At 41.5% G+C, this 16,155-nt stretch overlaps 1 protein-coding gene across 1 annotated transcript; it reads right to left on the bottom strand.

The window, feature by feature from the left end:
- Window positions 1–597: 597 nt before the first annotated feature.
- On the bottom strand, window positions 598–13,520 carry SLC35F6 (solute carrier family 35 member F6). Its single transcript, XM_039346023.1, has 6 exons — window positions 13,247–13,520; window positions 7,508–7,580; window positions 6,497–6,668; window positions 5,262–5,474; window positions 3,661–3,771; window positions 598–2,919 (listed from the first exon to the last, which is right to left on the bottom strand). Exons 1-6 carry the CDS (start codon window positions 13,321–13,323, stop codon window positions 2,438–2,440), a joined length of 1,128 nt encoding a protein of 375 aa, XP_039201957.1. The 5' UTR covers window positions 13,324–13,520; the 3' UTR covers window positions 598–2,437.
- Between the last annotated feature and the right edge of the window lie 2,635 nt (window positions 13,521–16,155).

The following is a 16,155-nucleotide window of genomic DNA, read 5'->3' as shown; positions in this document are numbered from 1 at the left end:
TGCTTATGTGCTCTTTGTGAAATAGAGAAGTTATAGTAAACTAGAATTATACTGTCACTGGCATTTTGTTTTGCAGCATACTATCTTCCTATTTAAGTATCTTTAACATATCAGATAGGCGCCAACATTAATATTTCCCTCTAAAATGAATGGCCATCTTTGCAGCTGGGCTAAATGGTACATGTACCTGTGTTTTTACTCTTTGTCCTGGCAGGGCAAAATCACCTGTGGGAAGCGAAGCCCCACTTTCCTTCAGCTGCAATGCCATGATGCAAACCAGAAGTCCCTCCAGTTTGAATTTTAAAGAGGAGGAAGTAAGACATAAATAAGACTGCCAATAAGTGTAACTCATGAAAAATCTTTTTTTTTACATCATGAAGGATTTGAACCTTTTTAAAAAAATAACTAAACAATCCGCTGGCTTACATCCAGACCCTACTGCATCTGAATATGTTCATGTATTGCCATTTGATTACTGATGTCCGATGCCTATTGATTCCCATCCCCAGCCATTCCTGTAGAGACCTCAGGACGGCTATGCTGATAAAACATTTTAAAGCCCCACATAAAAATAAATGTCAAATTAGCAGACATAAAAGGACTTCAAATCAGAAAGTATTTTATTGATTACAAAACTGTATTCTTGTTAATATCTCCCAACCAGGAGAAACCCAACTATTATCTTCATTCCATGTCCCAACCAAGTATCACCCAACAGCGTCATCAGCTACCAAGGGCACAAGGGCAAGATCTGCTCAGCACTTAAGGAAGCTATCAAGGAAAGAAGGCTGCTGATACCTGGACAATTGATCTTAGGTACTTAGGATGTCTTTCAAAAGAAGACACCTTCTGTGCAGTCCTAAAACCCATCAACAGGCCACAGCTTATCAGGAGGCCTGCTCTACCATGGGCTTTCTTTTAGACGGGAAGGCAGTAGCGTCTTTGGAAAAAGCAAGAGTCTAGAAATGAGTCACTATTTTCCTGAAAGTCCCTATTTCCTTTTTGCTGCTCAGACATGGTAGATAAGTAAACAGACATCAAAAGAGTACATCAACTGTGCCAACTGCCCAGCCTGTTTCAGAAAAAAAATACTTGGCACTTGGCCTTTAAGCTCTAGGCCTTTTCAGTATAAATAGCAAAACAGAAACAAAAACAAAAAAACCCTCCACATATAAGTAACTCGTAAGCTCCCTCTTTTCAAAATGTGTATAACTGCATGATCCAGGACCAGCTATTCTCTTTAGCAGCCTGAACAGCTTCACTAAATCCCAGATCCTGTGTATCATGGGGCAAAAAATGCTAGAATGTAATTACTGACTATAAACTGTTGCATCCCATGCCCTTGACCTGAGACTGCTCAATAAAGCAGCTTGTATCTTACTACTCAAATAACAGCTTTATTGCAAGCCAGCTTTGACCCAGGTCAGCAATAAACTTCTCACATGACAAGAAGGAAACAGAAAGCACTTCATTAGACCTCATCAGAGCAACTCTTGCTTAAAGGATCAAGAAAAAGGCAAGGTATATGGGCAGATTAAGGAAACCTTTCCCAGTTTGCTGTTCCCTCTTGTATATGTTGAGTTGCCCCTCATTTCCATGCCATATGGCCAATGTAGGCAAAGATGCAGGTTGGGGAAGGCCACTTTGGAGAAAACAGTGCGAGGCAAATATATGCATCCCAGGATAATGTTGCAGGATCCAATCTGAGTTGGTCACCAGGACTAGAGGTTTAATCTTCCAAGCTTTTAGACTTGTACTGGAACCCATCCTCAGGAAAATTCTCAGAATGGGCTCCAGCCAGAGTCTGAAAGTTTGGAAGACTAAACCTCTAGTGACAACTCAGATTGGATCCTGCAAAGTAGTGAGAATGAGAAATTATGAAAATTGCATTTCAGGAAAAGATAAGTCACTTGTACTCGTCTTTTTAGAGTAGACAAGATTCTACTTGGCAGAAGCATGAGAGTATCCTTTATGCAGGTTGGATTACTGGGGACAAGCAAAACAATGAAGTGACAGACACCCACAATGCAGATGGTACAGCTTAGGAACTAGGTTTCCAGGAAATCTTTCCAATTACGTCCACAGTCCCCATCCCAAAATGCTGATGAAGAAAGATGGAGCAAGGCTTTAGATGGCTTCCAAGCAACCCCAGGAGAGAGCCCATAACCACTTGAGGGCTGCTTAGCAGCAGCAGACCTCTACTCTGTGGTTGCTAAAGAAAGGATAAAAACTCCCTCTGCTTCCTTCAGTAAAGGGCAGAAGAATGAAATAATGGAGAAACATCCAGATGTTTAAAGTTAAGCAAAGCATCCCCAGAGTTACAAAGCAGATCTTAAAACCAGTTGGCTGTTTTTAGCCCGATCTCCCAGCAATACAGGCCAAATTCATTCAATAAAAGGTCCAAAGTTGTGGTGCAGAAGTAAGAGTTCCACTGCCATCAACTATCTCCATTAATGGAAAGCTCATCTGTGGCAATGAGACCTTCTCTATCAATATCTCTCGCTGCAACCCCTGCTGGTGGCCACCTCCAGGGCAGGAGAGCAAGGAGGGGCTGGTGCAGTCCATTATAAAGGGCAGCTCCAACAAGAAGGATGAGGAAACCCAGGATCTGCAGTCCATGAAAGGACTCCCAGCCAATGGCCAGGCTGACAACCCAGATGACAATGGTGCGCAGGCTATCAAGTACCATCCGGGTGGTGGCGCTGATCTCTTTCGTGACACTGATACCAGCAAAGTTGAAGAAGGCAATGCTGCTGATATTGCCCAGCAGGGCTACAGCAATAAGCGGCAGATGGCCAATCTGACAGAAGGCATCTATAGCATCTTCCAGTACCTGCCGTGGGCTACCGCTGAAACTGCCCCCAGGTATGAAGTACATGGGCACCAGGATGATGGAGAGTATGATGAACCCAAAGAAACCTGTTAAGGAGGAAGAAGAAATGAAGATGATTGAAACCCAGGAGGATTATAAGCCAATCTCCTCCAACTGGTCCTATCAAAAAGGTAAAGACAGCTTTGAGTTGTGCTCAAGTCCTAGTGATCACACTGACATAGCCTTGGCAAGAGTAAAAACACTGCTTTCCACTGCCTCCTTCAGGATGTTTTTCTTATGTCCCAATTTCAATATACCTCTGGACATTCTTGCTAGTCTCCCACCAGTATCTTACTTGACTTCCAAGCCCAGGCAAGATTGGTCAGATACTGCTACCTGCTGAATCTCCAGGAGACATTCAATGTAAAATAGTTCCAGTAGTTACAAAGCTGCCTTCTCAACCTGCCAGTTTCTAGATATGTTGAGTCTATTACCCTCACAATCCTCAGCTTTGCTGTCTGGACATAGCCTTGGCAGCCGTTATAAAACCTCAAGAAAAGTGACTGCTAAAAAAAGGGGATATTTTTCCCCAAGCAAGAAAGGAGCAAAATTTAGGAACTTTAGAATTATGCCATGCCTTGTACACTGAGGAAATAGAAACAATCTTTTGGGGGATATTCTTTCAGCCAATAATTTACTGCTGTTCATGATGATCTTCAAAGAACATAGTACTCAGCTGTAGCAGCAAATTATTTATAAATCATCTTTCCATTTTGTCACAGATGGTAACTCTTGATCCACGTGAACCCTGACCTCCATCTGAGAACATTCCAAGATTGCTTACATACCTTCAGTGCCAACAGCCTGCAGAGGGTGAACATTGTGCTTGTAGATAAACTTCTCCTCCAACACCATCTGAATGGCCACAATAACTTGGGCCATAATGATGAGAAGGTCACCTACAGAGAAGCAAGAATCTAAGCGTTCCAGAAGGCATACATTCCCACTTATTTCCTCTATCTCTATCCAATCTTGAAAGGAAAAGTGTGTGAAATAATAATCTATTCTGTTACATATGGAGATAGATACCCTATGCTTCTGTTTTTTTCCCCATACAATTTCTATTCTTTTTTTTACATTGCAGATTAGTTTTATTGAAGCCATTTAATTTAATAGCAATGCATGTTATAAAATAATAAACTAGACACATAGATTCCATTTATCTATAACTTTAATGGCAAATAGCCATTCTACTATTACTTGTTTAATATAAATAATCTAAGCCAATTGCAACAGTCTGTGACATAGAATGCTCTGTGAATTGCAGGAAGAAATTGTTGCTGAGTTCCTTGCCAGTCCATTTCACCATTTCAACAAAGAACTCCAATTTTACATATCTGTCATACTATAGCACCAATCCTCTAGAGATTGTAACTATGTGGATGTAACCCATAAATGAAAAAATGGCTTACTCTCTGGAAACCTCATTAAAAGCTATTTTGGAACTATACGCATACTCTTTTACCCTAGAACAGTGGTGGCGAACCTATGGCACGTGTGCCAGAGGCGGCGCTCGGAGCCCTCTCTGAGGGCACACATGCTGTGCCCCAGCCTTGCCTCCCCCCATGAGCACCTCACCAGCAGCCCCCCTGGAGGAGAGTTGCCCCTGAGCGTGGTCCACGCGGAGCAGCACAGCCAAGGACATGGCAGCCAGGCAGCGTAGACAAGACTCTGCCCTCACGCCCCATTGCGCACAGTTGATGCTGCGGGGTGCGGGCAGAGGGCGTGGCCACCATGGCGCTGCTGGGCTGCCTGGGCGATCGGCGGACCCTGGAGGTGGTGAGTGGCCCTGCGGGCAGGCAGCGTGGGGGCGGGGCAGGGGGTGGAGTGGGGGCGGGGCCAGTTTTGGGGCACTCGGTCTCTAAAAGGTTCGCCATCACTGCCCTAGAAAGACCATTAGTAGATAATGATTGATAACATCCTGGATAAGGTATTGATTTTATCTTTTGCTTTTATATAAATTCAAATGCTAGAGGTGCAGTATGTTATTTTTTGGGTGCTATTTACAACATATATCTCCCCCCAACAGCTCTCCAGATGTGTTAGACCAGAACATTGGTATTTCTTGGTCAGTTAAATTCTGGGGGATGGATTCCTGCACTATGTGTTGGACCTCTGAATCAGAGTGATGAAATCTAAAACAGAAAGTATGGGGACACTGCTTTCTAAGATATTTGGATTGGAGAAGAAGAGAAATGTTTTTAAGCTAAGCATCACAATGTTAATGAAAAAGAGCATAGCATGGCTGTACAATTGCTTATATGTTTGAGGACATCGGACAGGAAAGTAAGCCTGTGATCTTTGAAGATAAAGAGCATGAACTGCAAAGGAAACCACTCTCCAGTAAACCTGCAAGGGCCACTGGCCTTAGAACACACTTCCTACATACCTGTGATGATCTCACTGAGTTTGTGACTTTCATCATGACTGCTCAGCAAATCTGCCAGGCCAACCACCACCAGCCCTACAATGGTGATCAGGATGCCCAGCCATTGGTTCAGTACCAGCTTTCTCCCCAGGAAGGCTACTGAGAGAAGGCCAGTAAAGATGATCACAGCTCCACGCAACATCTGAAAGCTAGAAGCACTGGTCATGTTCAGAGCTGGAATGGCAAAAATGGGTAGTGGGGAAAGAGGGAAGAATGATGATTGGAGGAGGAGAGACAAACAACAACTGGAAATTGGGGTAATGATAGCATGAACTGATGCTCAAAATAGAAGAACTTACGTTGTCCCCCTTTCTTTTCAGACATTATAGAGTGCCAAGAGATTTTACTCCAGAGGGAAGAGCAGGACAAGAAAAATGATGACAAAGGGATTGTATACTACAGAGTAAATAGTGCTTCCATGAGTGAAATCCTTTTATTCTGTTTCCCCAACTTGGTAGGTGGTTATATCAAGAGTTGTGCCCACATCCCAAAACATTATTTGCCATTCTTTACATACTCGGTTTCATCAGATGTAAACTATTTACTTATTCTGAATGGCTTGCTTTTCCTATTGTGTTAAAAACAGTTGCTTCTGAATGGAAGTACTGTATGATTGCATTTTTCAAACAGACAGAGGGAGAGGAAGGTGTTCCTCAGTCCTTTCAGACAGGCAAGAAGCAAGGAACAGAAACTTCAGGGATTTAACTTTATTTTTGTAGGCTATAATAAATAATCCTGAAAATCTGTACACTTGCCCCTTGACTCCTTTTAAGGACAAGGTCAAGGCAGGGTCATTCTGAGCCTCTTATGCTTTTCACTTTCCCAGGGCTGATCAACTGTTTTTTTCTCTCCCTCCTCTTTCTCAAGGCCAGAGTTAAACTCCTCAAAAGTATCATATTCTTAGCAAACCTCCCCCTCCCCCACTCTTTTACTGGATTTTTTACTGGAGCCCTAGTGGCACAATGGTTAAAATACAATATTGCAGGCTAATTCTGCCTACAGCCAGGAGTTCGATCCTAACCGGTTGACTCAGACGTCCATCCTTCCAAGGTCGGTAAAATGAGGAGCCAGATTGTTGGGGGTAATATGCTGACATTGTAAACTGCTCAGAGAGTGCTGTAAAGCTATGGAGCAGTATATCAGTCTAAGTGCTATTGCTATGGCTATTTTATGCACCCATCTGTATACACACTTACCCACATACATGAGGCTAGTCCCTGTCATATCACATAGTGCTGGAGGCAGGAAAAGCAATCTGTTAAATGGCTGAGGAGGTGTCATGGTGGGTTCTGGCCTCCTCCGGTCACTGCAGAGCAGGAGATAGAAGACAGCCAGGCAGGAAAATTCCCCCAGAAACATGCCCACAGCCTGAAATGCAAACCAAAAGGCTGTCAAAGTTCTGGATTGTCATGGATAGCAAACACCCACTAAAAGCCACCAACGTCTCTCAATCTCCTGGCAGAACTTGGACATATTACCAAGTTGGTTTGTACCAAGGATTCCGATTTTTCAGTGTATATTCATGACCATTTCAACTGTGTTTTCTCTGAAAGCCTCAGTAGATGGCAGCATCGCTTCAATCCTAACTGGCTTTGGAGGCTAAGCAGGATTAGATGTAGTTATAAGATGGATGGGAAACCCATAGGAAATCCCAGGACTGTAGATGAGTTGAAAGAATATCTAAGAAGACAATGGTCCACCATTGGCATTGTTGCCAGGAAAACTGTACTGATGTGCTTGAAATAATTACCAGAACTTCAACTCAATATGATTTTTTTTTTTGCATGTGAAAACCTCCACTAAGAGCTTGAGTTATACCTATCAAAATACTCTATATCTGGCTTGATTATATCTCCATGTTCTCTCATCTTGAGAAATACTGGCATAACTATTGCCCAGGATCGCAAGTAACGAACTGGTTATGTGTATTTAAGGGCAGCAGCACCCACAGCAATAGTCCCTGGCGTACATGCAGATTTGTCACATAACGGGAAAACAAAAGCAAAAAAGAATACGGAGATTTTGTGAATGCAGAATCTGAAAAACCTCTGCCCTTAGCATCACAGAAATCAGTTTGGCCCACTGTTTCTTAACCTTAGCAATTTTAAATTGTATGGAATTCAACTCCCAGAATCCCCCAGCCATCATGTGACTTAAGTGGTTTAGATATAATGAAACAAAATAGTGCAGAATCTTGCCAATGTTACCTGTACAAAGGGATGCTGGAAATTGTGTGGTTCTATTCCATGGCAGCCCGGTGCCTTCAGCTTGTCAGCCCACCTGAAAGGAAGGAGTGAGGCCTCAGTTAGAATACATGTCCCCAACCTTTGGATTTACATCACATTTTGGCATCTGGGGATGTGAAACATTGTTGTAAAAGCTTGTGCAAAATGGTAATGGAGACTAGTCCATTCATCACATGGAGAATCTGCTAGAAATCACTGATTCATTAGATTTCTACCTGCCATTCTGTCATCCACACCTCTTGAAGGATGAACCCTACCTGTGGGAGCCACACTGGGGATCTGAGAGTTTAAATATACAGAAACTTGTCCTACAGATGGGTATCTCATGTAAGTAAGGTATTAGAAGAGGCCCCACTTATAAGTGGAGATCTAATAAACCAATATTTGCCAAAACGTTTCTATAATATTGCTCAGGATGGCTCTCAACTCCTGTAAAAGCAATTTGAGAATGCCCCTCTCTTTCTCACTTCAAGCCAAAACTGCCTTTCTAATAGATGTGATGATGGCAGTTGGTAATGGTCGTTTTCATTCAGATGTTGAAGAAGATGAGTACTCTGCTAGCAAGGCCAAGTTGAAAGACAAGGGAAGAACTACTCCTTAAAGAGCCTTCTCCAAGCACAGCTCAACACATTTGAAGAAAATGACTAGGGAAAGCATAACAATAAATTAAGCGTAGCCAGCTTATTGGCTTTGCTCAACTTCTAAGGGAAAAATTGCTCTGTGATACATTCCTTTGCCTGGACATGTCCCCAGCTTAGATATCTAACTGCTAACAAAATTGCAAAGAGTTTATTTGCTGACACCAGGCCAAATCTGGTTGCTGTAATTGGAAACTCTGGTATAGTAGACAAAGTAACACAAGAACAGATCTTTCACAGTTCAGGTGTCAAGACTGACATTCACCTATGCCAAAAGTAACATTTGGTGGAACAAAAAGACACCCAATAATTACATGATATAGTAGGTACACAGTCACTATTGCTAAACATATATTGATGGGGATTAGGCCTGTGGGCAAGTGGGGCCGGGCAGCTAAGAGTTTTTACACTGCAACTTTTCAGTAATGCCGATGATGGAAGGTATGGTTGAATTGGAGGGTATTTTTACCTGTTTTGACAGGGATATTTTTATCTTTTTGCCAAAAATGGGCGAGAAACAATGCTTGCCACTGTTAGGTTGCTTACAAAATATAGCAACAGGATCTTGTTAAGCTTTAGAAGCCCCAAAAGGGATCATAATGCAAAGAGCTCCCTCCCCATAGTATTGGTGGAATATTATTAATAACCCAAGAAAGAGTTGATGGGATAAAGAATGCTACACTACAACAGAGTAGGTGATGGGTCAGCTATCTGTGCAGTTGCAAGCAAAACCACATCTGAAAAGGGTATTTGTGGCCTGCTGAGATTAGAAAGTCTTCATATCAGATGGAGTGGCTATAAGAGCTTTTAGTTCACAATAGAAAAGCTAGATCAGAGGAAAGAGCATAGCTTAGTAGCATAACTACTCTGCGTGTAAAATAAATCCTCAGCAGCTCCAGGATGAGTAGAGCAAATTTTATGTCTGGAAATGTGAAAAGCCTCTCTGACAGTCAGTACTGACAACATCAATTTAGATAGTTCTAGATTCAACATAAGTCACTACCATTTTTTTTAGATTGTTGTGTGAATTAGGCCACAGTATTAAGCATAATGGCTGAATCTCTGTGGTACCATTTCAGACTTCTTCTGAGATGGAATTTTAAGGGTAAGGCCGGGATGAAATCTCATTCACCCAATCTAATACCTACTTCCATAGAAGTAAAAAAAACCCTCTAATGATGTCACCAGAAAGTCAAGAAACCGAATAGCTGAGCAAAACCTTGAAATTTTACCCATTCCTATATCAACCACAATATGGCTTGCTTGGGCCATATTTCAACATGTAGAAGACAACAAAATGAGATACAAAATGCAGTAACATAAGGAATGATGGCAAAGGCTACATTCAGAATTTTATTATGAGGAGGGACCTGAAAAAGTTGGGAGTAAGGGGCAATCTGACTGTTGGGAACTACTGAAGTTTTGAGAACTTGTAAAAGTAAAGTCCCTGAACCACCAGCTCTCTCCATCTTGCCAGTATGTACCAGCAAGCTGATGGAATAGAGGCAAAACCAAATCTGGCCAACTATTTATTATTTATTACAGATTTATATGTCATCCATTTCCAAATTTAGCCACACTCAGACATAATTGTCCTGCTCTTCCTACGAGGCTTCCATCTAAGCCTCGTAACAATCCTTGGACAAGGCTGTGTAATCATTCACAAATCATATGAGTTTAAAAATACTATAATACAACACGTGCAAACACGTTTAAAGCAGCTACACCCACAGGTTTCTTTCAATAAACTAGGAAAATTTTAGAGCACAGATATGCTCCCCCCAAATGTCATTACTTGTCATCTTTCAAGTTTGCTTACTCAGCAGTAGAGCTTGGAAAAAGTCAAAACAAATCTGTGGCAGAGATTTAGCTGATGAAATTTGGAAGAATCAGGAATATAGCTACACTCCTAAGGGTTACACAGATTCTTCAATGTTTACAACCATCAGAGGAAACCTATAGGTAGAAGAAATGCAACCAGGTATTATAAGAACAGAAGCCTCAGACTCAGGCAATTTTTCCCAACTGGATGTCTTCATGCAGCTGTATTTGGCTAAGTTGGCTGGTTTATATAAATTTAAACCCAATCCATTTGGAGGACACTAGGTTGGGGAATCCAGACATATTAATTGTAAACACCTAAATATGAGCCAGCAGTGTGCTGCAGCTGCCAAAAAGGCCAACACAGTGCTAGGCTGCATTAACAGAGGGATAGAATCAAGATCATGTGAAGTATTAATACCACTCTTCAATGCCTTGGTAAGGCCACACTTGGAATACTGCATCCAGTTTTGGTCACCACGATGTAAAAAAGATGTTGAGACTCTAGAAAGAGTACAGAGAAGAGCAACAAAGATGATTAGGGGACTGGAGGCTAAAACATATAAGGAACGGTTGCGAGAATTGGGTATGTCTAGTTTAACGAAGAGAAGGACAAGGGGGGACATGATAGCAGTATTCCAATATCTCAGGGGCTGCCATAAAGAAGAGGGAATTAAGCTATTTTCCAAAGCACCTGAAGGCAGGACAAGAAGCAACGGGTGGAAACTAATCAAGGAGAGAAGCAACCTAGAACTAAGGAGAAACTTCCTGACAGTGAGAACAATTAATCAGTGGAACAGCCTGCCTCCAGAAGCAGTAAATGCTCCAACACTGGAAGTTTTTAAGAAGAGACTGGACAGCCATTTGTCCGAAATGGTGTAGGGTTTCCTGCCTGAGCAGGGGGTTGGACTAGATGACCTCCAAGGTCCCTTCCAACTTTACTACTATTACTATTACATCTATATAGTATGTTGATTCCAAGGGAGAGCTGGAAAATACCTTACGATCTATTCCCAGGCAAAAAAATATCAAACATGCTAGCTGGGAAGAACAACAATGTGCTATGAGCAAACTAGGAAATGATGTAGAAAGAGAAATATTTGAGGAGAGTGAATACTGACTATGATAAAAAGAACCATCTACATGGAAGAAAATGAACAGAATTGAGATGTGGAGTGTCTCAAGCATGAACCATGCAAAGCTAGACATCAAGAAAGAAATGACAATGATCAAATAGGCATTCCTAGCATCACTGAGATAATTTTTGGTCAGATGAGTTTATGCAGTATTGTTCTGGAAGTGACACCATCAGAAGCACTGATAACAAATAAAAATCATGAATCAGTTGACAGCTTCAAAGCACTAAATACAAAAATAATAGCTGATCTAATCCAAACTAAATCTTTGAATGTTTCATTTGTCCGACTTTATGTACCAACAGAAGTATCTGAAGAATAGTTCTACCCTGACATTTAAGGAATGTTATACAAAGGTTGAAAAGAAATAGAATATACTTTACACACCAAAATTGGAGACAGTGAAAAAGCATAAATTGTTGGCAGATATTTTATACTAGAAAAAATGAAGCAAGTATCTATTGCTGAAATATATATTCATTTCCATTCAGAATCTACCACAATATTTATTACATTTTTGTTTCTCTGAATAAATCAGACTTCACTACATTCCTCTTCATTCAAAGAGGTGTCAATTCAGTGTATGTTTCTTTTTCCACTGCAATTCTGATAACAATCTTGAAGTGCTATAAACAAATGATAAGAATGGTCATTGATCAACAGTTGGCTACCTTCTCAGTCTTGAGATCTGCTCTCTCCTCTATCTTATCTGCAGCAGCAATCCCCTTGTTTCAGACAGAATAGGCAAAGCAACCAAAGAGAAAAATGGGTGATGAAGCTGAAAGAGAAATCCTTCCAGGAAACTGGGGGCCCTTAATATCTCCAGGATATTTTCCTCATGTCCAATAATGGAAGCAGGAAGGAGAAAATGAGCTTCTTGAGAACTGAGCCCCCCCCTTTCCTATTTGTGTATGCTTGTCAACCTAGTTTCGCAGTTACCGTATTTGCATCTGTTAAAATATACTTTGGCCAGTTAAAGCAGATACCACAGTAAGGTTAAGTGGAAGGGCTTATTTATCTTCCTGAATTGCCTTTTTTTTTTTTTTTTGCTTCTAGCCTGATATCTAATCCCAGCAATTGTGATTTGTCAATCAAGGTGTACAGCAAAGCATGCTGTGTGAAGTCAACTGATGTGGATTATTCTACTAGCCCTGGTGAAAGAGGCCTGACTTCAGCACAATGTGTAAAATTGTGATAGGACCCTCAGAAGAACTGTGCAGGATCAAAGTCCTTCAGTTCAGTTTCACAATGAGCAAAAGTTATCTCTCAGAAGCTATTAAACATGATGTAAGTTCTGAAGCTTGATTTTATTTATTTATTCACCTAAGTTACTTTGGGCAGCTTACAATAAAATGATATCCTGTTGGCATTTCCCAGCAACTGGAAACATACTGGCTCAGTTCACATAATGGCTATAATGTAATGGGGTTAAGTAACTCTAATTCAATGGGAACCCATACAGTACCAGTATGGTACCATCACAGTAAGCCATAATATAACTTATTTGGGGGGCATATCAAGTATGAGAACCTAGCAACTGTGGGTTGATAATCTTTAGGTTAATCCATTATATGAACGCCCCCCCCCCAACTCTGAAAACTGCAATTAATGTCTAGCTAACCTGCTCAACAGATCCCAATTATTCTGGGGAAAAAATTGGCATTCAAGCAAGTACACAAAAGCATGGTAAGAGACTCTTAAAAGAGAATATTTGTAGTTCAGGGTTGAAATGAGGGGTCCTTGGTGTTCTGTGAGCTTGGTTGTTTTCTTGCAAACCTTTCATTATCCAAACTAGGTAGTATCATCATGAGTGATGAAGCTGAAAGAGAAATCCTTTCCCCTCCATGTTTTGGAAGAATGGAGGATCTCAGTGAGATCATCACAGACTATTCTCTCCATCCCCCCCACCCCCCCCGCCATTCCTTACACTCCTTTCGCAAACCTCGGTCGCTCTTTGGGCTGCCCCAATTGCTTTTTTTTTTTTTTTTTTAACGGCAGCTGCTCTTTCCAAGTTCCATCTCTCCCTATTCCCCACCCCGAGCCAACGCGGGCAGAAAGGACGAGACGCTGTCTGGGCTGCCTCCTCACGTCCCACCCCGACTTACTTCGCGGAAAGCGTGTTGATGGAGCCGGTGATCAGCATAAGCGCCGCCAAGCACATCTGGTACCTCGTCCAGGCCATCGCTGCTGCCTGCCGTCTCAAGTAAGCAGGCAGCCCCAACTATCCCCTGTAGCGGCTCTGGTGCATTTCCTCCTCGGCACGTCACATGACCGCCATTGATCAGCTGACAATCGGCTGCGCTGACAAGGGCGCCCAAGTCTTCCAAGCCGCCTTCTCAGCAACGACCGTGGGGGGGTGTGTGTGTAAAGCTCGTGACTTTGTCCTCTCTTTCCCCCCCTCCCTCCCTCACTGGAAGTCAAGGGATGCTTTGCGAGCAGATTAGGCGGCAGAAGAGTCTTTTCGGAAGAGGAGCGGAGGCTGTGCGCTTTAACTGAAAGCAGGCAGGAGTTCAGCCGGTGAAGCTTCCTCTTCCGTTCAGCTTGTTATTGTCAAGAAGGGATTTGTCCTTAGTTACTGGCCTCCCTAACGATCACAATGTGCATCGTTTGTGCTGCAGTCCTAGGGAGTGACGGTTGAAAAACTAATTTGAGCCAAGCATTTTAGAGAAAGACCCAGATTTTGCTGTTAGCGCGAAGTAAGTAAGGAATAGCAGAGCTGGGCAGAAATTAGGCTTGCTAGTATATACAGATATGGAACTGAAACTGCAGACAGAGAAGAAGGAAGTGTTTCTGCTAGAGGCCCTTGTCCCACATTGCTCATCTTAAAAAATTAACTTGGTTAATACTTAAGTGGGAGATCATTAAAATATTCCATTCCTGAAGGTCAGACTGAAAAGTTGAAGAAACATTTTGAAATAAAGCAATGGTAAGCTTAGCAGTACTATTGCAAAGAAAATTCCATGGATATGCCCAAATAATCAGGAGAAATCTAGCACAATTTGTTTTTACTTGACATGCCACGCTTCCTGATAGATCAAATCTCTGATTTTCTGCAGACTGGAAATTCTAATTCAGAATTTTTTAAAATTGGCAGCACAATTCACTATGAACCAGAGCAAAAGGTAAAATTAATAGCTTTACTGAGGTTGGTTGATCAAGAGGCTTGCATTTTTTGAATGTACAAGGAGATGGTACAGGTAAGTGTTCAAATAAATGATTTGGATTCAAAAGTCTGTTAAATTACCTAACATTCTATGAATAATTACTATCTATATCTAGTCATCTTTGGCTAATCTCTTAAATTTAATTTCACCAATCATCACCTTTTACTATTTTCACCTCTGCTCCAATGAATTTGATACAACAATGTATTCTCTTGCAAGGATAATGCTGTACAAATTCAAATGAAGTGATTCAAATGTAGTCAATTGTAATGTTAATATTTATTTTAATATTTTATCTTGTCTTACTTGGTTGTAAGCCACATAGAGTCGCCTCTTGATGAGATGGATGTATACATATTTAACAAATAAATATAAATGTGTACTCCAGGAAATCACTGCTATTTTACCAAATGTCATAGAACTTTTTATAGTTTTCACTGTTTAGTCAATTTGTTTAGCTTAATTAAGTTGAATTTAGGGACAAAGATCTACTTGTGCTTCTTTTTTGAGGCAGGCATACTAGGCCAGTGATGAGTTCTGGAATGCCACATTTTGGAACAATAGAAAGGCAAATGTGTAATGCTTTACCACACTTCAATGTGCTGAGGCCACATAGGTAGTTGGGAGTGACTTGGTACTTCACAGTTTCTAGAAATCTACCCCAAATATTTCTAGGCACTTGCCTTGCTACTGTTCCAAAATGCTTTGTTATGTTATGCAAAGTCAAAATGTGACCCTCACTTTCTTTTGCATTTGCCCTTAGCCTGAATCTCAAGAAAATTAAGAGTTGACAACATTTGAAAAGGCCATTTTATCCTTCCTTGCAGAAGCTGCTGTTTTGATTAGTAATCCTGAATGTATTGGTTTGCTTGCAGAGCTGTAGGAATCTCAGCATGTTTTTTCTGCTCTGCAGGGTCTAAAGAAAGTTAGTAGCAATAAAGTGGTGAAGACAAAGCAAAAGAATCCATCAGAAACCTAAGTTAGCAATGCCTGACTAAATATATGGTTCTTTTAGTAGATACCCTAATATCTATCAAGCAAAAAAGAAGTAGAAAAATAAAATCCAACAGAATAACAGTGGCTCAATTCAATTTGCTTCATATCTTGGTGAAAAAATATCCATTGGTGTGCACGAGATTTTAAAAAGTGCCTCCAGACTTAAAACTTTACACATGTGAATTTAGACTTTTATGCTATTATAGTTGTTCGGAAATGCAAACACTGAAAACTCTTTTAGTCTGTTGAGCTTGATGATTCATCTTGAAATTAAAAAAGCTGTTAAAGCATATGCCTAGTTTCTCCAAGAGATTTACCGTGCCTAAGACAACATACAAATCATAACTAACATTCCTTCTGGCATTTTGAATTGTGTCTCATTAGGCAACGGATGAATTTGGCTGTATGGGTGACTGACCATATTTTCTTGAGAACCAGATTCAATACCTGACACCTCTATTTTTAAAAATGGAGAAGCTATTACTGGTTTATTACTCTTGAGTAATGGAGCTGTTTTGCCTGGAATATATGCTATGTATTAAATCTACTGAAGCCTCCATTTTCCCGCTACAGCAGGGATCCCCAACTTGTGGGCTGTGGGACAGGCTGGCCAGTGCATGCGTGTGTGCGTGCACACTGCCTCACTTGCGCTAGCGATGTGGTTGCGGGGTGTGAAAATGGGCCGCTGCCCCGCTGCACAAAAATGGGCACTGCTGCACTGAGGGACACAAAAATGGGTGCTGCTGCGCCACAGGGCGTGAAAACGGGCCGCCACCGCGCTGCAAGGTGCAAAAACGGTGCTACGCCATACAAGAATGGGGCAGGCTTAGTATCACACGGATGCTAGCCCTGCC

Source organism: Crotalus tigris, unplaced genomic scaffold (genome assembly GCF_016545835.1).
Source record: "Crotalus tigris isolate CLP2741 ecotype Arizona unplaced genomic scaffold, ASM1654583v1 scf7180000017987.690289119674:8195010, whole genome shotgun sequence".
NCBI classification, from domain to species: Eukaryota; Metazoa; Chordata; class Lepidosauria; order Squamata; family Viperidae; genus Crotalus; species Crotalus tigris.
The sequence above is the reverse complement of the archived record's forward strand: the minus strand, read 5'-3'. Positions and strand labels throughout refer to the sequence as shown.